This window comes from Saccopteryx leptura, chromosome 1 (assembly GCF_036850995.1).
Source record: "Saccopteryx leptura isolate mSacLep1 chromosome 1, mSacLep1_pri_phased_curated, whole genome shotgun sequence".
In the NCBI taxonomy this organism is placed as follows: domain Eukaryota; kingdom Metazoa; phylum Chordata; class Mammalia; order Chiroptera; family Emballonuridae; genus Saccopteryx; species Saccopteryx leptura.
In genome coordinates this window covers 278,676,470-278,699,616 of record NC_089503.1, presented here as the reverse complement: position 1 = coordinate 278,699,616, position 23,147 = coordinate 278,676,470, and the positions used below count along the sequence as shown (strand labels likewise).

Here is a 23,147-nt window from a genome sequence, read left to right as displayed (position 1 = left end):
AAATAAATAAATAAATAAAAGGCATCCAGATTGGAAAGAAGGAAGTAAAGCTGTCATTTGCTCATTACATGATATTATACATAGAAAACCCTAAAGATTCCACCAAAAATTAGATCTAATAAATTAATTTAGCAAAGAACATTGGACTGGGATGCTGAAGACCCAGGTTCAAAACCCTGAGGTCACCAGCTTGAGTGCAGGCTCACCAGTTTGAGCGTGAGGTCCCTGGCTTGAGCATGGGATCATAGACATGACACCATGGTCACTGACTTGAGCCCAAAGGTTGTTAGCTTGAAGCCCAAGGTCACTGGCTTTAGCCCCAGGTCTCTGACTTAAGCAAGGGGTCACTTGCTCTGCTGTAACCCCTGGTCAAGGCACATATGAGAAAGCAATCACTGAACAACTAAGGAGCTGCAACAAAGAATTGATGCTTCTCATCTCTCTCCCTTCCTGTCTGTCTGTCCCTACCTGTCCCTCTCTCTGTCTCTGTCTGTCTGTCACAAACACCAAAAAAGTGGGTAAAGGACTTGAGTAGATATTTCTTCAAAAAGGACATACAGATGGCCAATAAACATATGAAAAAATGCTCAACATCACTAATCATCAGAGAAATGCAAATTAAAAACTACAATGAGATATCACTTCATGCCTGCCAGAGTGGTTAATCAACAAACAAGCCCTGGCAAGAAGAATTTGGAGAAAAGGGAGTCCACGTTGGTGGAAATGCAGACTGGTGCAGTCACTGTGGAAAACAGTATGAAGTTTCCTTGAAAAGTGAAAAATGGAACTGCCTTTTGACCTAGTCATCCCACTTCTGGGAATATATCCTAGGAAACCCAAAACATTAATTCCAAAAATATATATGCACTGTCCCCTTCCCCCATGTTCATTGCAGCGTTATTGACAATAACCAGGATCGGGAAGCAGCCCAAGTGCCCATCAGTAGATGAGTGGATAAAAAAGCTGTGATATATTTACACAATGGAATACTACCTAGCTATAAAAAGGAAAGAAATTTTAGCTTTTGCCACAGTATGGATGGACTTGAATATTGTTATGCTAAGTGAAAAAGGCCAGTCAGAAAAAGACAAATCCCAGAGGATCTCAGTTATATGTGGAATCTAGTAAACAAAATTATTATTTTATTATTATTTTTTTTTTGTATTTTTCCAAAGCCAGAAACGGGGACACAGTCAGACAGACTCCCGCATGCACCCGACGGGATCCATCCGGCATGCCCACCAGGGGGCGATGCTCTGCCCATCTGGGGCATTGCTCTGTTGCAACCAGAGCCATTCTAGCACCTGAGGCAGAGGCCATAGAGTCATCCTCAGCGCCTGGGCCATCTTTGCTCCAATGGAGCCTTGGCTGCGGGAGGGGAAGAGAGAGACAGAGAGGAAAGAGAGGGGGAGGGGTGGAGAAGCAGATGGGCGCTTCTCCTGTGTGTCCTGGCCGGGAATCGAACCCGGGACTCCTGCACACCAGGCTGATGCTCTACCACTGAGCCAACCGGCCAGGGCCAAGTAAACAATATTAAACTGATGAACAAAATAGAAACAGGCATGGATACATGGAACAGACTGTCAGCCATCAGAAGGGAGGGCTTTGAGGGTTTGGATGAAAGTAGGTGAATGGATTAAGCAAAAAAAACACACACACTCATGCATATAGACAGATAACTATGTGCGATAACCAGAGGAAGGGGAGATGGGGGTAGGCGTAGGTGGGCAAAGGAGGGATAAATGGGGTCAGAAAGAGACATTGCTTAAGGAAGTCGGCACACAATGCAGTGTGTAAATATTGTTTTGTTGAGTTGCACACTTGAAACCTGTATGGTTTGTGAATCAATATTACTGCAGTAAATTCAATTTTTTTTTAAAAAGGACTAACCTTGCTCATAAATCAATATTTTGTTTCAAAACTACAAGTGATGAAATGCTAAGTACATTATTTTTTTGGAATTTAGCAGAATAGATTGGTGATATCTAAATTGTTACTAAATATATCCCTAAAAACATTTGATCCACTTTTTTTAGAGTGAAAAAGTAGTTTGAAATAGCTAGATTGTGTTTTTCCAAGTAGGTTTTCTCTAGCTTTTAAAATGTGTGGCATTTATGCATGAAATAGCCATCACATCAATATGCAGGAAATCAGTCTTGGAAAAAAGGTAGCAGGGAGAGATAAATTATTCATTACTTTACATATATTTGCTAAGCACCCACTCTGTGTGAGGCACTGTGCTGGAATTGAGGTAGACTACAAAGAAGGTATAATGCACCTTCCCCATCCTATGGAGCTTGCTATCAGATGAGTAAGAAAACCATGGACATAAGTGTAAAACAAAAAAGTCTTCACAGAAAAAGAGGCCTTTTAGCCAGTTTAGGAAAAATTACTGAATTTTAATGAAGGCATTTCTGGATAAAGAACTGAAATATGCAGGTACAAGATCAGAAAACTATGAATCATATTATAGAAATAATAAAGGAGGCTAAGATGGGGTGTCAGATATAATTCCCAAGTGACAATTAGTGCTCAAAGAAATTACGCAGTCTCATAGGCTGAGGATCCCTTTTTCTCTAAGAGAGTAAATAAGGAGACTAAAAGAGGTGTAAATATAGAAGACTGTCAGCATGGAACCGAGAGAGGTCCTACATGACAAACTGTGTTTTCAGTGAATTGGGAGTGAAGGTTATCTGAAGAAAGAGGGGGCAAATGGAGAGCTACGAGATGGGAAGAGAGTGGTAACAGCTGAAGAGCTAGTGTAGATTATAGAAAATAATTCTGATGAGAGACATGCCAAAGAATTGCCAAGAACTACTGAGGGTCAACAGAGGTGGAGATAACAAATCCATCACTCCCAATTTGGACCATTGTGTCATTTTCTCCATTGTACCCAGCAACCTGCTTATAGAAGTGTGGAAGGCACCAGGTTGGATTTGCTTACAGAAAGGTGCTAAAGAACTGGAAGAGAAAAAAAAAAGACTCAAGTTACTGGAGGTTCAATGAGGTTAAAGAACAGTAACAGTGAAGCTGAAGTTGTGAGAGAGCTGGAAGGTGGGATCTGATGTAAGGGACTGATGGGTGCTATGGAGTCTAGGATTTCAGAGAAGCAGCATCTCCAGGAGATGGCCGAGTGTGAACACAGGTGAGGCTGTGCAAACGGAGTGATGAGAGATTTAAGGGGTTTCTGGACTGGGATACAAGATAAGCCATGTCTTGGAAGTTTCAACCACATCCATGCGTGGCACCGACTAAAATGAATTAGAAAACAGATAACCAAATCTTCAGGGAAATGGGGGAGTGCAGCTAACACATAAAAGGATAGGTACACAAATGATCATCATTGTATGATCTGTGATAGAGGGAAGATGAAGGCAAACCCATTGTCCATCACTAGGGAATAAGAAGAATACAGTGATGCGTGTTACAGAGTACAGTAGTGCAGGCAGAGGGAGCAAACCATCATAAAGCATTTCAGTAAACCGAAATCACATTAATGCTCATGACAAAATGACATACTTTACAGGGAGATGAGTGAGTTTAAATGCATATATCGAACACATTAGGGCTGGTACCACAATGGTGAGGGATAGGGAGAGAGAAAGGAGAGACAACAGCAACGTGTGTGTTGGGGACCTTGGGAGAGAACTGACATTCTTTAATTGATGGTGGCTACATAACTGTTTACTTTTTCACTTGATGGTACATAATATGTTTTGTTAGGTACACAATTAACATAAAATGTGTCAGTTTACAACCTACTAACACATTATATAATTGCCTAGAAAACTAGTAGAATTATTTTTAAGTGATGTACAGAAATTATGTATATATTTAAAGCTTTATATTATTCTAATGTACAGCCAAGATTAAGAGTCATTATATCTCTTTAAAATTCCAAGGTGACATATTTTATCTTCTAAACAATCTTACTAAAAGGGCATCTCCACTTCAAGCATGGCAAAAAAAGCCATGGCTCAGAGACAAAGTAATTCTCCCCAAAGTCACACATCAAATTAATGGTTGAGGTATGGCTAACATAGGCTTACTCCACCCACTAATACATTTGCTCCAATTTTAAGTGCTTATTGTAGATATTATACCAGGCAATAAGAAATGAGGGAAAAATTAAGGGCAGCTCTTGGCTCTACTGTATATCCCACTGAGCCTTCCTCACTCTCTCATTGGCTAGGCAGTACAGGGAGTTGGATCCGGCAGAGGTCCCCAAACTTTTTACACAGGGGGCCAGTTCACTGTCCCTCAGACCGTTGGAGGGCCGCCACATACAGTGCTCCTCTCACTCACCACCAATGAAAGAGGTGCCCCTTCCGGGAGTGCGGTGGGGGGCCGGATAAATGGCCTCAGGGGGCCACATGCGGCCTGCGGGCCGTAGTTTGGGGAGCTACCAAAACTTGGACTCGGCTGGCTCCTAAGTCTAAAGGCCTTTGGCTACTGCAGGCATCTGTTCCAGTCCCTACACAGCACTGACCCTCCCCTGCGGCTTAGCTGAACCTGCCTGTGTTTCTCTAGTGGCCTGTTCTACCAAAACACATGTCCCTGGGAAGAGTACCAAAAGCTGAGTTTAAAATTAGATCAAACGCAGTAATGGGAACCTGGCTGAATGCATGCAGCACTGATCTAAACTTTTCATGGTTGAAGACAATTACTATCTCACTTATTTCCTTAAAAATGGATTTATAATATTGGTGCTTTCTATAAATTAATTTACTTGGTGGATAAACATAAAAGTATGAGGAAAATTATGCTGGATACTAGCTTCTAATGCAGACTTAAAAGAAAGGCTCACTCTCAGGCTTTTAAAACATACTGTTGAGTGAGGCAAAACTGTGGCTGGGAGGTAAGGGAGGACTGAGAATTATGAACTCATCCGAATATATATATATATATTTTAATGTTGCAAGCCTTAGCGATCACTGTAAAAAGATTTTAAAGCACATTTCAGGACACATTTGATGAACTTCACAATCAAATAGTAACATAAATTTTTTTTATTCATATAAGAATCTAGGAAGGAGAATAACCTTTATTGCAATATCCTCTGACTCCACAGGCCGTAGACGTCGTGTGGATTGCTCATAGCTGTCCAGGTGATATCTTCCAGGCTGTTTCCTGTTTATAGTTTTGGGCTGTTGCATTCCAAATGGAAAAGAACACAAGTTGAAGCTTTATGAAAAAGATGAGGTTTTACTGAACTTACGTTGCTACTTCACTTGAATTCCAAGAAAAAGAAACAAGTAAAGTAAACGTCATATTTAAACTATTTCAATGGTTCCTTCAAAATAAAAGGCAAATTATAACAAAAAAGTATTAAGCTCTAATTTTAAATATAATTCACAGCTTTATAAACAAAATGAAAATACGAAGGTATGACCAATGATGGAGATTAACCCCAAACTAGGTTTTGGATATTTCTTCCCGAGCTATCTGGATGAATATACCCAGGCAATAAAAAACTGTGTGTCAGAGCAAAAGGCATGCAGACTAACTCAGGTTGAACCTTAATCTACTTGTTAGAGTATCAGGCTTGTAAATATCCCAACAGTACATATTTTTATTACACTCTGAATCAAGAGGATTTTGAATTTCATACACTCACTTAAATCAGATTAGGATCCATTGTGGAGTGAGAAAAAGTATAAAGATCTGAGATGTTTCTGCTCAAACATATATATTATTTCATAAGGAGATCCACATGCATTGTAAAATGATACAGTCTTTCTCAAATTGACTAGATCATTGACTAAATCAAATTGACCAGAGCATTGTTTCTAGTTGAATGACTAAAGCATCCATAATAAAGAAGATGCCAGTTGAAATGGGATAGTCTTCAGATACTTAAAATTAAGTTAGGGCATAAATACAAATTTGTTCTTCTCTTTTGAGTTTAATTTCAAAGGATAAAGACAAATAGATAAAGGGAAGGTAGCACATTCAGCTTTTTAAGCCTCTAGCACTGAAAAGTTTATAAGCTTAAAATTTGTCCTAGGAATCAAGTGAGCAAGTATTTCAACATAAATAGTTATATATCTTACTTAAATACCTTATAGAGATTATGAAGGCTAAACAGTAATACTGTATTCTTTAAACTGATAAATGACCTATGAAAGCAAAGAATTCTAGGATTGTGAAGCTCTTTTGGGGGTAGGGGGCTTAGAGTTATAGATGTAGCTTTTTGAAAAATCCATTGAGCTCTACTGTCAGAATTAGGAATGTACTCAAATAATCAGTAACTTAATCCAAACAAGATACTGCTCTTCCATTTTCCATCAACCAAATATCACACTATCAAATATGCTACATGCAAATAAATTTACAGGTTAAAATGCCACTTAGAAGAAGTATAAGTGGTTCTGTTACACAGAAAATGCATTTGAACTTTAAAAAAAAGATTGTTTATGGAATTTTAGTTAGTTTTGTTTTTCTTCTCACAGTCTGCACAGATAACCTTGGAAACTCAATGCATGAGATGCTATAGAAAGTCACTATCATTTAAGCTGAGTATGTTTTCCACACAGGATGGATCTATACCTATACATATATTCAATGTCTTCTAGAGTAATTCTATAGTAGTATTGCCCCAAGAAGTCCAAAAGGAATGACTTCATTTTCTTCACATAACTAGGGAGAGGGTGGGAAAAAAAGATGTGTTGACAGAGATTTGAGTCGGAGTTCCACAAATGTAATTTGAAGAGACTTTGGCTCTAGAATGTCACTAATTCTCCATGGAGATTCTACAGCCAAAACCACTTAGCTCTAAGCTTTTACAGAATACATAGCATCTTAAGCTCTCTCAAGAAGGAGTTTCCATTAGTGTCATTTTCAAGCACACAGCTTTTTTCACTCCATTTTAAAAAGTTTGTCATTTGTGGTTTGGCCCATCAGCAGTGATGAATGACCCTGAAAGACATCAGAAGTCCAGTCTGGTTTCAATAACCCTGAAGATATTGGATGCATTTGAAGGGGATTCTTTTTTCCTTCCAAAAATCTTTTCTCAGTTCAATTTTTCTTCTATCCCTCATCTCATACAAAAGATTCTTCAGATTTCCCTAACTCCACAAACTTGACCTCTTTTATCCCCTTTCGAAAGGTCATCTAACTCTGTTCATTCTCATATCTCTGAAAGATGATTTAATAGGTCATTTGGTCATCTCTTATCATCCAAAGTGTGACAAGGCTGGTTCTAATCAAATGCTTGACTTTCTTGCTGCCTCAAAGTATAGACACTCTATAATGATCTTATCTTTGTGTCTATGTCCACACAGCAGCAAACAAGCATTTTGAGGCATTGTTCTTCTAGTGTCTATAAGCACGGGTGATAGTTTCTTCTAAGACAAAAGTCATACCTGCTCAATAAAATAACAACAGAGAGTAAAAAATAACTTTAGGAAAACATAATAAAAAAGCAAACCTAAATATAGCTAAGTGCTCTTCTTAACTTTTTCAGTGTTTTTAAACTTAATGTTGAGAAAAAAATTAATATTAATTAATTGTCAATAAAGGCTATCCAAGCCTCAATCAATTCCAGTCAGCAGAGTGCATGTATTTTTTAGTTTGGTTATAAAAATGGTAAATGAATTCATATATTTCTCTAATAATAACACGAATAACTAGTATTAACTTACAACATAACTCATTTTAGAATAACATCTATTTTACTGTGATGAAATATACATATTACTTTTATAGACCAGAATTTTTCAAACACACCTCTCAAAAGTCTAGTTCTATTGAGTTAAATATTATCTAATGGCTAGTAACTCCTCTATTTAAAACTCCAATGCTGCTTTTTCTTCTTGGATGTCAATACATATCTAAAGATTATCTTGTGTAAAACATGCCTCTTGATTCCACCTCGACACAAACCTACTCATTTCTCAGCCTATATCAATTAATGATTCCACCATATCAATTAATGATTCCACCATCTTCCCAGCAGTCAAGCCAATAACCTGACTTATCCTTGAGTCCTCTTCCTCCTTTATCCTCTCCATCCAATATGTTAGCAAGTCTTTGTCAGCTCAACCTAAAAAATGTATGTTGAATTTGATCACTTCCTCACAATGTCCACTGAAACTGCAATTAAAACTAACTTTTTTAAGTAAGAGGCGATATTGAGACAGACTCCCACATGCACCCTGACCAGGATCCACCCAGCAACCTCATCTGGGGATGATGCTTGAATCAACCAAGCTATTTTTAGTGCCTAAGGCTTACATGATCAGAACAAATGAGCTATTTTCAGCACTCAGCACCCAAGCTAATGCTCTATCCACTGAGTCAACTAACTAATTTTATCCATCATTTCTTGCCTATGGTATAAGGACCTTTTCACTGATCTATCTGTTCTACTCTTGTCCCAATTGATTATTTTCTACCTGGTAGCCAAAGTGATCTTTTAAAAATACAAACAAAATTATATCAGTCCCTACTTTACAACTATCCAATGGTTTCCTACTACATGCTAATAAAATCTAAATTATTTCCATAATCTAAGCAAAGCCCTTAATCCTTGTTCTTACTTTGTCCTTTCTTTCCCTTCCTCACCAGGCTTCATCATAATGGTCTTCTGTTCTTTGAACACTCCAAGTTAATTCCCACCTCAGAGTCTTTGCAGCTGCTAGTTCTCTGCATGAAATGTTCTTTTCCAAGATTCTCTTAGAAAAAGTTCCTATTCTTCATTCAACTATCAGCTCAAATGCCAGTTGACCAACCTGTTTCGAGTATCCCTGTCACTTTCTAATACCTACTTTTATTTTCTCTCCACAACAAAATTATCTTGTTTTTTACTTGTTTATCATCTGACTCCTGCTTCAAAAAAGCAAACTTTGTGACAAGAAGAATCATGTCTTGCTTGTTCATTGCTATATCTATGTGTTTTGGTATGAAATATATGGTAGTCTATAAATCTGGAAACACAGATAAATACATAATCCATGTCATAGTACATGTGATACATGACAAAATAATATTGACTGTATTTCCAACCTTTAAGTAGATACTAAGTATTTGTATAATGGATGAATATACTGGTTCAAGGGTTACAATACTCAAGTTTTACTTCTGGTTCTGCCACTTACTAGTATTTTCTGACTTTATTCAAGCCAAATAACATGAAAACTCAATTTATTAATTGGAATAATAAAAATAGGCAATGTAATGTAGTATGTTAAGTGAGTCGAAAGAATGCATCATAAAGCACTTTTTAAATTAAAAAGTGTAATACAGCTAAAAAGTATTATAAGAATATGGTGCAGGAAATGTAAACTGATTTTGTATTATTTTTATATAAAGCTTGAGGTACAATCTCTCAATTCCTGCTTAAATTGAACATTTGCTGTTTTGGAGATATAAAGTACATATAGCATAGGAAATATAGTCAATAATAGTATAATAACTATTTGTGGTGCCAGGTGGGTACTAGACTTCTAGTGACGCAGACTAGAGGTCAGAGGATCACTTCATAAGTTATATAAAGTCTAACTACTGTGCTGTACACCTGAAACTAATATAATATTGAATGCCAACTGTAATTGAAAAATAAAAAATATATTGTTAAAACAAACAAACAAACAAACAAAAAGAATGTGCTGATTCTTTTGGGATAATTCTTTGATCATTTATAAACATAAGCCTTATACATTTATTGACTGATTTTTTATTTCTGAGGTTTGTTGTAGAAGTAGGTGACAATCAATCTTCATATAGATTAAAGTACAGGTTCTTCATATAGATTAAAGTACTGTTTGTTATTGCTCCCATTTAAAGTCATCCATTCTTAGGACTATTCCCTAGTCACTGTTTCCATAACAAGAACAAGTACTTACAACTCCAGTGTGTTTCTTACAAGACTCAAAAGGAAGAGAACCTTCACCAGTTCGCCAGCTGTCATCACCAATCTCATCACTCAAAAGAAACTCATTCAACTTTTGAACACTGAAAAAGCAAACAAACATAAAGGGTTAAAAATAAGACCACCAACAATGAAATTTTACTTAAATAAACAAACCCTTCCACCCTCATTATCCTGTTGTGCAAGCAACTCTTGGAGTCCTGTCTCAAGACCAACTGGAAATTAAGCTCAAATGAACAAGAATCCGTAAGTGCCTCGGTCTGATGAATTCCCAAGACCTGGGATTTTAAATGCTAAATCTAGAAATATCTCAGACAAACCAGATCCAATCTATCACCTTAAATTAGTTGAATTTCTTTTGTACTGGTTTTATTTGTTAGTTAGTTTGTTTGTTTTGCAGTTGTAATCCTCATCAAAGACAGCAGAGTTGGAGAGAAACTTGAAATAGGGTGGCTAAAGATAATACCAATGAGGAAAGTACTCATTATTTTAATTATACAAATGAAGGGAAATAAGGTACAGAAAAGTTAAGTAATTTGCCTAAAAGCATTTAGTATTAACACACAGATCTGGGGTTTGTAGGCACTGCATTATGTGGCATAAGCATCGTACATTACACAGATTTCCTGAGCTGGATAAGGAGAGGGCCCTCTAGAGAGCAGGTACTCAAAATGCTGGCTGAGGACCAGCAGCAGCAGCATCTCCTGAAAGCTTACTAGAGACAGAATCTCAGGCCCCACCCAAGACCTACTTAATCAAAATACTCATTTTAACAAGACCCAGAGATGCTTCATAAGCACATTACAGTTTAAGAAGGCTGTCTCTAGAAGACTGGTTTGCAAAGTTTCTTTACTATGGACTGGGCACAAAACTTCCTGGTTCTATCACTTCCATTCTAACTTTTTTCAAAATAATGTCAGAGGATTAGAAGAAAAAAGAAGAAGAAGGAAGAGAAGGAAGAGGAGGAGGAGGAGAAACAAAAACAATAACATGATTTGAAAATATCCTCTATAAATAAAACATTAAAGAAAAGTCTATAAAGTTGCAAAACAAATGTTCATTTTAGCATTGTAGAATGGGACAAACTAGCTTGGCACATTCAACATAAACCACAGGGAAAATATTGCCTTTCTAGTAGAACACTAGAAAATATATACTGTATATTTGAAATAAAAGGTTTCTTCTTTTTTATTTTATTTGAGTTGTAGTCAAGTTAAGTGCCTTCAGATAGGTCTAATTTTATTTTCTGACACATAAATAAAATGAAGAAAAGTAAATTTAATTCAGTCTGTGGCCCATGAACTTGAAGCCCTTTATTTTCACATGTTATAGAAACTGTTTCTTTTCATTGAAAACATAAAGGTAGATAAAATTCATTGGGGCAATCTATCTATTAGCTTCCAAATTGTATTTGCAGAGAACTAAATGAAATAATTTCTTTAATTGATTTTAGTGAGAAAGGAAGGAAAAATCTGAGAGAGACAGGAATATTGATCTGTTCCTCTGTGTGCCCTGACCAGGGATTGAACCAGCATCCTCTACACTTCTGGACAATGCTCTAACCAACTGAGCTATTTGGCCAAGGCTAAAAGAGATCATTGTTTAAGAAGAGCTTTGCTTGAATAACATTCCATTGATTTCTATGTTACAGTTTATTTATTCATCCACCAATCAAAACTTTGGTTGATAACACTGTTTGACTATTGTGAATAATGCTGCTAAAAACTCAGGTGTACAAATATCTTTTTAAGTCCCTACTTTCAATTCTTTTAGGTATATGCCCAGAAGTGGAATTGCCACATTATGTGCATGAGGAACTGCCATACTGTTTTCTACCATGCCACAGGGCCATACTATTTTCCACAGTGCCATACTGGTTTCCACCATGGTTCTGAAATTCTTGACTCACTTAAACATATTAGTGTTATGACAACATGAATGAACCTTGAAGACACTACACTAAGTAAAATAGGCCAATCACACACACACACACACACACACACACATTGTATAATTCCACTTATACGAGATACCCAGAATAGTCAAATTCATAGAGACAGAAAGTAAGTGGTGGTTACCAGGGACTGGGAGGAGAGATAATTGAAAAGTTATTGTTTAATGAGTACATAGTTTTGATTTGAGAAGGTAATAGGTATTCTGGAGATAGATTGTGGTGATGGTTGCAAAACAGTATAAATACACTTAATGCCACTGAACTGTACACCTAAAATGGTTCAAATGGTAAATTTATGTTATGTATTTTACTGCAATTAGAAAAAGAACCTCAGACCCAAAATAAAAGAGAAAGAGTTAGAGCTTTGGTTTGTGTATTCTTTTTAAGTCTTTGATGCAAAGCCTGACCATATATACTGCTCAAAAAAATTAGGGAATATTTTGAAATGAATATGAAGCAATAAAAAAATTTTATTTTTTGTTTTATTAAACAAGAACATCAGAGGATGAAAGAAAGATGGCAACAGAGTAGACAAACATTCCAACTGCCACCTTCCAGGACCAAATGGAATTACAACATAATTTAAGAACAATCATTCTGAAAAACCAATTTAGGACTAAAGGAAGAGGATTCTATAACCAAGGATCACCGAAGAAGCCACACCAAGACTGGTAGGAAGGGTGGAAACGCGAAAAGGCTTGCCCTGCTCCCAGGAGCGAGCAGCGGCCCGGAGGGACTCTCACGGTGGGTGGGTTGCCTTCAGAGGTGGGGGTCCTCAGCTCCAGGCCCGGAGACCAAGTCTAGAGCCCCAGAAGAGGCATCCAGACAACATTTAGCTGTGAAAAGAGCCGGGTTTCTGTTGCTGAGAAAGAGACACACCTCTCGGATGCAGATTCTGTTTTAAAGGGCCTGCACAGAAAATGTCATTCACAGGCACTTACCAGGAGCTCTAGCGGGAGAGCTGAGAGGACTGGAGTTGGAGGAGGAGAGTGTAAAGTTGGAGGCCCAGGAAGAGACACTCTGGGGGGCAGCCCCCCGGAACCCCTATGCTGAGTCATTCTCCAGTACTGCAGTTACCATCTTTCTTGGGAGGAGCAATCCCTTCTGAGTGGCATCAGCCTGGGGAAAAGTAGCTGCTCTGCCCTCGGGAGTCTCTCCTACCCCAGACATGGTGACGGGTCGTTCTAAGAGGACAGGAGGCAGGCAGCACAATAGTGACTCAGTTTTCTGGTGTTGAGACCAGAGCTCCCCTCCACACTCTCCCGTATTTATCACTGGTGCTTCCACCTCACAAGAGACTGAGCTGAAACTGTCCAGAGAGGGGGTAAACCACACCTCTGGGTCTCAGAGGCCACACCCACTTAATTCCTGCGGCCACACCCTGCTGAGGTCTGTGAAAAAACCTGGACAGATTGACACCTGGGGCTGAGGGGCAGAGCCACACACAACATTCTTCCAAATCCCTGAATTGTAGCAGGCTCTAGACTCTAGCAGAGGTTTTTTTAAGTGGCTGAGCCCTAAAGGCAGCAAGCACACTGGCTGCAGGAGGCAAGACTCATGGAAACTTGGTGGTTTGACCAGATTTTCCCCAGGACCAGAGAGGGTAAAAGCCTGGCCAGCCAAAAGAAATAAACGTACCCACAAAAAGACCAACTGCATCTAATACTCACTTAATAATACAACAAGAGGGAAAATATTACCCTCAAGAAGCACTCCTAGAACAAGGAAAACAAGTGGCCTGGAGGACAGTACCACCAAGCCCATCTTCTTCATAAAAACCACACAAAAATTTTAAAGTTAGACAGCACTACCTAATACAGACAAAATGGGAAGATAGAGAAATGAGACCCAAATGAATCAACAAGAGAAATCCCCAGAAAAAGAACTGAATGGGATGAAGTAACCAAAATACAAGATGCAGAGTTTAAAACAATAATTTTTAAGATGCTCAAGGATCTTAGAGCAACAATGGACTGACATAATGAGCACCTAAATAAAGAGATAGCAAGCATAAAAAAAAAAAACCAAAACAAGGCCCTGGCCGGTTGGCTCAGCGGTAGAGCATCAGCCTGGCGTGCGGGGGACCCGGGTTCAATTCCCGGCCAGGGCACATAGGAGAAGCGCCCATTTGCTTCTCCACCCCTCCCCCTCTCCTTCCTCTCTGTCTCTCTCTTCCCCTCCTGCAGCGAGGCTCCATTGGAGCAAAGATGGCCTGGGCGCTGGGGATGGCTCCTTGGCCTCTGCCCCAGGCGCTAGAGTGGCTCTGGTTGCGGCAGAGCGATGCCCCGGAGGGGCAGAGCATCACCCCCTGGTGGGAAGAGCGTTGCCCCTGGTGGGCGTGCTGGGTGGATCCCGGTTGGGCGCATGCGGGAGTCTGTCTGACTGTCTCTCCCCATTTCCAGCTTCAGAAAAATACAAAAAAAAAAAACAAAAAAAACACACACACACAAAAAAATTGAAATCCTAAAAAAAACCCAGTCATAAATGACAAATACAATATCATAAATGAAGACAGCACTAGAAGGAATTAATAACAGGGTGGATGAAGCAGAGGATCAATCAGCAATTTAGAGAACAAGATAAACAAAAGCATGGAAGCAGAACAGCAAAAGAAAAGAGGCTCAAAAAATCTGAGCAAACTCTACGAGAACTCTATGACAACATGAAGAGTATCCATATCTGTATCATAGGGATTCCTAAAGAGAAGAGAACAAACAAAGAATAGAGAACCTGTTTGAAGAAATCATAGCTGAAAATTTCCCTAAATTGATGAAGGTTAAAATCACACAAGTTCAAGAAGCACAGTGAGATTCATTAAAGAAGAATCCAAGGAGGCCTATAGCAAGACACATCATAATGAAGTGTCAAATTTAAGAGATAAAGAAAGAATACTAAAAGCTGCAAAAGAAAAGCAGTTAATTACCTACAGAGGAGCCCCCATAAGGATGACAACTGAATTCTCAACAGAAACACTTGAGGCCAGAAGGGATTGGCAAGAAATATTCAAAGTGATACAAAGCAAGAACCTATAACAAAGACTTCTTTATCCAGCAAAGCTATTGTTTAAAATTGAAAGAGAAATAAAAAGCTTTTCAGACAAAAAATAACTCCAAGAATTTATTACAACCAAACCAGTACTGCAATAAATGTTAAAGGGCTGGCTGTAAAAAGAGCAAAGAAAAAAAAAATCGAGAGAAAGGTGATTGTAGATTTAAAGAATAAAACAGCAATAAACAACTACATATCAATAATAACCTTAAATGTAAATGGATTAAATTCTCCATTTAAAACCCATAAGGTAGCTGCATGGATAAGAAAACAGGACCCGTACATATGCTCTCTATAAGAGACCCACCTTAGAACAAAAGATACACCTAGACTAAAAGTGAAAGGATAGAAAAAGTATTTCATGCAAATGAAAATGAAAAAGAAAAGCTGGGGTAGCAATACTTAGACAAAATAGACTTTAAAACAAAAGCTATAGTAAGGGATAAGGAAGGTCACTACATAATAATAAAGGGAGCCATCCAAAAGGAGGATATAACCATTGTAAACATCTATAAACCTAATATAGGAGTACCTAAATCTATAAAGCAGATTTTGATGGGCATAAAGGGCAAGATCAACAGCAATACTATAACAGTAGGGGATTTTAATACCCCACTAACATCAATGGATAGATCCTCCAAACAAAAAATTAACAAAAATACAGCAACCTTAAATGACACACCAGAACAACTGGATTTAATAGATATCTTCAGAATGTTTCACCCCAAAGCAGCAGAATATACCTTCTTTTCAAGTGCTCATGGTACATTCTCTAGGATAGACCACATGCTAGAATGCAAAACAAGTCTCAATAAATTCAAGAAGATTAAAAGCATATCAAGTGTCCTCTATAATCACAGTGGTATGAAACTAGAAATCAACTATAATAGAAAAACTGAAAGACATTCAAACACTTGGAGGCTAAATAGAATGTTATTAAATAACGAATGCATTAACTATGAGATCAAGGAAACAATAAAAATTTTCCTTGAAATTAATAAAAATAAATGTACAAGTCTAAAGTTATGGGACACAGCAAAAGCAGTCCTGAGGGGGAAGTTCATAGCATACCATAAGAAGCAAGAAAAAGCTCAAATAAACAACTTAACCCTGTATCTAAAAAACTAGAAAAATAACAACAAATAAAGCCCAGAGGAAGTACAAGGAAGGAAATAATAAAGATCAGAATGGAAATAAATGACATGAAAGCTAAAAAAAAAAAAAAAAAATACAGAAAATCAATGAAACCAAGAGCTGGTTTTTTTTTTTTTAAAGGTAAACAAGATTGATGACCCTTTAATCAGAGTCATCAAGAAAAAAAGAGAGTGGACTCAAATAAATAAAATTAGAAATAAAAGTGAAGAAGTAACAACTGACACTACAGAAATACAAAGGATTGTAAGAAAATACTATGAAGATCTGTATGCCAAAATATTCGACAACCTAGCCAAAATGGATAAATTCCTACAAACATATAATCTTCCAAAGCTCAATCTGGAAGAATCAGAAAACCTAAAAAGACTGATTACAACAAATGAAATTGAAACAGTTATCAAAAAACTCCCAGCAAATAAAAGTCCTGGACCAGATGGCTTCAGGGGTGAATTTGACCAAATATTCTAAGAACTAACATCTATACTTCTTAAACTATTTCAAAAAATTTAAGTGGAGGGAAAACTTCCAAGATCCTTTTATGAGGCAAGCATAATCCTCATTCCAAAACCAGGTAAAGATACTACAAAGAAAGAAAACTATAGGCCAATATCCCTGATGAACTTAGATGTTAAAATTCTCAACAAAATATTAGCAAATTGGATCTGGCAATACATATAAAAAATCATACATCATGATCAAGTGAGATTTATTCCAGGGAGGCAGGGTTGGTACAATATTCGCAAATCAATAAATGTGATTCATCACATAAACAAAAGGAAGGAGAAAAATCACATGATAATATCAATAGATGCAGAAAAAGCATTTGATAACATTCAGCACCCATTTATGACCAAAACTCTCAGCAAATTGGGAATACAGAGAACATACCTGAACATGATAAAGGCCATTTATGACAAACCCAGGGCCAACATCATACTCAATGGGCTAAAATTAAAAGCAATCTTCTTAAGATCAGGAACAAGGCAGGGGTGCCCCTTTTACTACTCTTATTCCACATAGTTCTGGAAGTCCTAGCCATAGCAATCACACAAGAAGAAGAAATAAAAGGCATCCAAATTGGAAAAGAAGTAAAACTATCATTATTTGCTGATGAAATAATACTGTACATAGAAAACCCTAAAGTCTCAGTTAAAAAACTACTAGACCTGATAAATAAATTCAGCAAGGTGGCAAGATATAAAATTAATATTCAGAAATCAGTGGCATTTTTATACACCAAAAATGCACTGTCTGAAAGAGAAATTAAGGAAACAATCCCCTTAACTAGTTCAACAAAAAAATAAAGTACCAAGGAGTATATTTAACCAAGGAGGTAAAAGACTTGTACTCAGAAAATTATAAAATATTAATAAAAGAAATTAAGGAAGATACAAACAAATGGAAGCATATACCGTGTTCGTGGATAGGAAGAATAAACATTGTTAAAATGTCTATATTATTCAAAGCAATCTATAAACTCAATGCAATTCCTATTAAAATACCCATGGCATACTTCAGAGATATAGAACAAATATTCCAAAAATTTATATGGAACCAAAAAAGAACACAAATAGCACCAGCAATCTTGAAAATGAAGAATAAAGGGGGAGGTATCACACTTCCTGTTATTAAGTTATACTAGAAGGCCACAGTACTCAAAACAGCTTGGTACTGGCATAAGAACAGGCATACAGATCAATAGAATAGAACAGAGAACCCAGAAATAAACCCATGCCTTTATGGTCAATTGATATTTGACAAAGGAGGTAAGAGCATACAATGGAATAAAGACAGTCTCTTTAATAAATGGTGTTGGGAAAAATAAAAAATAAAAAAATAAATGGTGTTGGGAAAACTGGACAGGTACATGCAAAAAAATGAAACTAGACCACCAATTTACACCAGTCACAAAAATAAACGCAAAATAAAAGACTAAAATATAAGTTTCATAAACATCTTAGAAGAAAACATAGGCAGTAAACTCTCCAATATCTTTTGTAGCAATATTTTTGCTGATTTTTCTCCATGGGCAAGTGATATAACAAATGGACAGGATGAACAAATAGGACTGTATCAAACTAAAAAGCTGCTGCACAGCAAAAGACACCATGAACAAAATAAAAAGACAACCCACACAATAGGAGAAAATATTTGCCAATACATCTGATAAGGGGTTAATAACCAAGATTTACAAAGAACTCTAAAACTCAACACCAGGAAGGTAAACAATCTAATGAAATAATGAGCAAAAGAACTGAATAGACACTTCTACAAAGAGAGCATACAAATGACCAATAGGCATATGAAAAAATGTGCAACATCACTAATCATCAGAGAAATGCAAATTAAAACCACAATGAGATACCACCTCACACCTGTAAGAATGGCGCTCATCAACAAAACAACACCTAATAAGTGCTGGTGAGGATGTGGAGAAAAGGAAACCCTCCTGCACTGCTGGTGGGAATGCAGACTGGTGCAGACACTGTGGAAAACTTTATGGGGTTTTCTCAAAAAATTCAAAATGGAACTGCCCTTTGACCCAGCTATCCCATTTTAGGAATATATCCTAAGAATACCAAATCATTTATTCAAAAGAAGATATGCATCCCCATGTTTATGGCAGCATTGTTTACAATAGCCAAGATCTGGAAATAGCCCAAGTGTCCGTCAGTGGACCAGTGGATTAAAAAGCAGTGGTACTTATACACAATGGAATACTATGTGGCTGTGAAAAAGAATGAAATCTTACTTTTTGTGAGTTCATAAATGGACCAGGAGATTATTATGCTAAGTGAAATAAGCCAGGCAGGGAAATAAAAATATCATATGATCTCACATATATGTGGAATCTAATGAACAAAGTGAACTGAGTGATGGAATAGAGAGAAAGATAGCATCACAGGGACCAGAGGGACAGTAGTCAGGGGGAGGGGGGGATGAGAAGATTGGATCAGAGAAAGTAAATGGATTAGTGAAACTATAAATACATAACACATAGGTATAGATAACAAGACAGCAAATCCTATAGGGAAGAGGGGAGGAAGTTAGGGGAAGGGGGCCAAAAGGGGTATAAAAAGGGACACAGGGGTCCCTGGCCTGTTGGCTCAGTGGTAGAGCGTCAGCCTGGCGTGTGGAAGTCCCAGGTTCAATTCTTGGCTAGGGCACACCGCAGATGCGCTCATCTGCTTCTCCACCCTTCCACCTCTCCATTCTCTCTATCTCTCTCTTCCTCTCCTGCAGCCAAGGCTCCACTGGACCAAAGTTGGCCCAGGCACTGAGGATGGTTCCATGGCCTCCGCCTCAGGCACTAGAATGGCTCTGGCCACAACGGAGCATCTTTCCAGATGGATAGAACATCGCCCCCTGGTGGGCATGCTGGGTGGATCTTGGTCGGGCGCATGTGGGAGTCTGACTGCCTCCCCACTTATAACTTCGAAAAAATACAAAAAAAAAAAAGGGACACTGGCATGGGAGTTGAAGGAGTTATATTCAGTGGGACACATGAATCCATGTAAACACAATACATTAAAAATTAATAAAAGTTAAAAAAAAACAAGAGCCTCAGAAAGCAAATGACAAGTCAAAGAAAGTTGTTTGATTATGCAAATGAGATACAAAACCAACTTTTGTTTCATTGGTGAAAATGCACTGATACAAAAGTCTAAAAGTCCTGGAGTATCTGCACGTCCACTGACCCCCTAATTTTTGTGAATAGTGTAAACTTGAAAAAATATTAGAAATGCCATGGGAAATCATTTCATTCTTCTTAAATGGCAGTTACTCCTTCTTTACTTTTTTTTTTTTGTATTTTTCTGAAGCTGGAAATGGGGAGAGACAGTCAGACAGACTCCCGCATGCGCTCGACCGGGATCCACCTGGCACGCCCACCAGGGGCGATGCTCTGCCCACCAGGGGGCGACGCTATGCTCCTCCGGGGTGTCGCTCTACCGCGACCAGAGCCACTCTAGCGTCTGGGGCAGAGGCCAAGGAGCCATCCCCAGCGCCGGGGACATCTTTGCTCCAATGGAGCTTTGGCTGCAGGAGGGGAAGAGAGAGACAGAGAGGAAGGAGGGGGGGGGGTGGAGAAGCAAATGGGCGCTTCTCCTATGTGCCCTGGCCGGGAATCTAACCCAGGTCCCCCGCACACCAGGCCGACGCTCTACCACTGAGCCAACCGGCAGGGCCTTTACTTTTTTTTTGTTGAGGTATAATTGACATATAACACATTAATTTCAGGTGTACAACATGATTTGATATTGGTGTATATTTCAAAATGATCACACAACTATAGTTGCATGCATCACCTAGAGTTACAAAATTTATTTCTTATGATAAGAACTTTTGAGATCTACCTTAAAAGTAGTAGTAAAATACCTCTACTTCTATAGATTTTAGTTGTCATTCTGTTTTGAAGAAACTGGATTTTGAGGAGCACACTTTATCAATGAAAGGACTGCCTCAAGCGCACACTATATGTCTTTGACACAAAGGAAAGCACAGAACCAAGCTCATTTGCGTGGGTAACTCTAAGTCCAGCAGCTCCTGGGACACGTTACTCAATAATGTTTGTTGAATAAATCAAAGAAGGAATAAACCAATGATTCAGATAATTAAGTAAAGTTGGTTGATTCAATTCTCTGTTTACCTTTTCTAGTACACCTACAAATCTTACTGAAGCTTTTATGGAATTAATGAAGCCTATTCTTGCTCTATATTAAGAAACAATAGTCTCTGAGCACCCCTGGGTCATGGGAAGAACTTTCTTTTCTCTTTATAACATTCCATTTTTGAAACTTCAATTAAAGGCCCTGGCCAGATGGCTCAGTTGGTTAAAGCATCCTCCCAGAGTGCAAGGTTGCCGGTTCAATCCCCATTCAGGGTACATACAGGAATAGCTCAATATTGCTGCCACTTTCTCTCCCTTCCTCTCTTGCTGAAGACAATAAATAAAATTTTTTAAATAAAGAAACTCCAGTTACAATGAACACTGGAGGACCCCAATACTAGTTCTTTTCTAAACCTCCCCCTTCTTTTCCCCTCCCCTGCCCCCATCACTCTAGGCTTTGTGGCTGAGGGCCCTCTGTCTGCACTGCTATTTTTGTCATTTATTTGTTTACTGTCTCTCTCTTACTAGAATATAAGCACTTTAACAGCAAAGATTTTTCATATTCAGAATCTAGCCCAATTACAATGATATAATATAGTAATTCCTCAAGAAATGTCTGGCAAAGGAATAAGTGGGTAATAGAAAAAGCATTTCCTGTTCATACAAAGTCCTTTCAGAAATCAAAGGCAAAACAATTATAAAACAATGCATGAATCTTGACGAAGGGTGAAGTAATTTGCACCACGTTGCCAGGAATATATTTTAAAAACCCAAATCTGTTCATACAACAATTCTCTCTTTAAAATAACAAATGACACCCTTTGCCTTTCAGCATCCTTAGCATTATCTATGAACTGATCAGGATTTTACTCTCCAGCTTCATCCCTTGACTCCTTCCACATCAGATCCTTTCTCCAATTACACTCTACTTTCGGTCCCCAGAATGTACCGAGATCTCTCACCTACTTCTTCGCCCTTTCCTATTGCGTACATTTCCCATATTGCTCCCTCGATAGAACATGTTTTCTCTTTTTCAAGTAACTAAGTCCTGCTAATTAAGATCCTATGAAGGATCAACCACCTGCTTTAAACTTTCACTGACCAGACTGCCTGCCTCCTCTCTTGAAGAGCTTCAATGATCCCCATAAGTGGGTTCCTGGCATTCTGCATAGAGACTTATAATAGCATAAGGCAGTGGTCAGCAAACTCATTAGTCAACAGAGCCAAATATCAGCATTACAACGATTAAAATTTCTTTTGAGAGTCAAATTTTTTAAACTTAAACTATATAGGTAGGTACATTGTCATTAACTTAATTAGGGTACTCCTAAACTGGCCAAAGAGCCACACTCAAGGGTCCAGGGTCCAAAGAGCCGCTTGTGCCTTGCAAGCCGCGGTTTGCCGACCACTGGCATAAGGCATTGTAACTTCCATTAGTTCTTCTCTTGGTTTCTCCAACTAAACTGTGGGCTCCCTGTGGATTTCACAATGCTTTTGCAATCTTTAGTGCTTAGCAATGTACCTGAAGTGTGAACAAATGCGACTAGACTTACAGAGCTATCTCTCTGAAGTGTGGAATAAAGATGAATAAAATGGTGATAAATTAGGATAGTGAAGATTTTTAAAATACCTAAAATATTTAGGCACTATGCTGGGTGTTTTTCATGTATTATCTCATTTCATTTTCTCAACTGCTATAACAGGAGCTATTAGTATGACTATCTGACACATGAAGCTGAGCTATAGAGACACTAATGTGTTTGAGGTTAAAAAATGAGTATACCATGGCAGTGCCAGGGTTTAAAAGCAGGTACATTTGAGACCAATTTGCTATTCTGCCTCTATTACCTTTATAGTTCAGTATGTTATTAATTTTGCATATATTTAGATAATTTACAAATGCATTTAAGGTTTTAATTACACTTGTTACTTTCTCACTTTCCAAGTTTCACTTTAAGTTTTTAGACATGGCTTGTGAACCTTTTACAGGTATCGTAATAACTGGGAATAACTTTTATTGTTGCTGGCAGTTACATAGGATTTTTTTTGTAGAAACTATGAAATTTTTGTAAACAAGGATCAAGCCAAAGTATATGCCTGTTCTATGATAAATATCAGTAACAATTTAGGTGATTGAAAGTAATTGCAATAGACAAGCCAAGCATACATTCCTTTGGGAGGTGCATGAGAGAAGGGACACAAAGTTATTTTCCAACAAAGCAGAGGATTTGGTTCGCACATTTTTTCCTTGGCAAATGACATCTTTGAACATAGATGTTGTATTATACATCAAATAACAGAAACTTAAACTCAAATTATTTATAAAGGATATAACATATCAACTTACATTCTTCTCTAGAAAAGAAAAACACATAAATTATGTGCTTATAAATAAACCGAAGTGAAGAACTAAGGCAAGTGTCCTAAAAAATCACTCTTATTCAAGTCTTTTATTTCAAATAATAGTTGACTTTTTTTAGTTTTCTTCACATCTCACTCTGTTTTGCAAA

General features: G+C 37.8%; 1 protein-coding gene across 7 annotated transcripts in view; it reads right to left on the bottom strand.

Annotated features, from left to right (window-relative positions):
* Positions 1–23,147, bottom strand: part of ABCC9 (ATP binding cassette subfamily C member 9) — a 154,468-nt gene that overhangs the window by 93,700 nt on the left and 37,621 nt on the right. For all 7 annotated transcript variants that reach the window (XM_066354625.1, XM_066354608.1, XM_066354662.1 and 4 more), the window contains exons 15-16: positions 9,846–9,954; positions 5,043–5,147 (exon numbers count right to left, since the gene is read on the bottom strand). In XM_066354625.1, the coding sequence (XP_066210722.1) occupies positions 5,043–5,147; positions 9,846–9,954 (214 nt within the window). The remainder of the gene's footprint in view (positions 1–5,042; positions 5,148–9,845; positions 9,955–23,147) is intronic.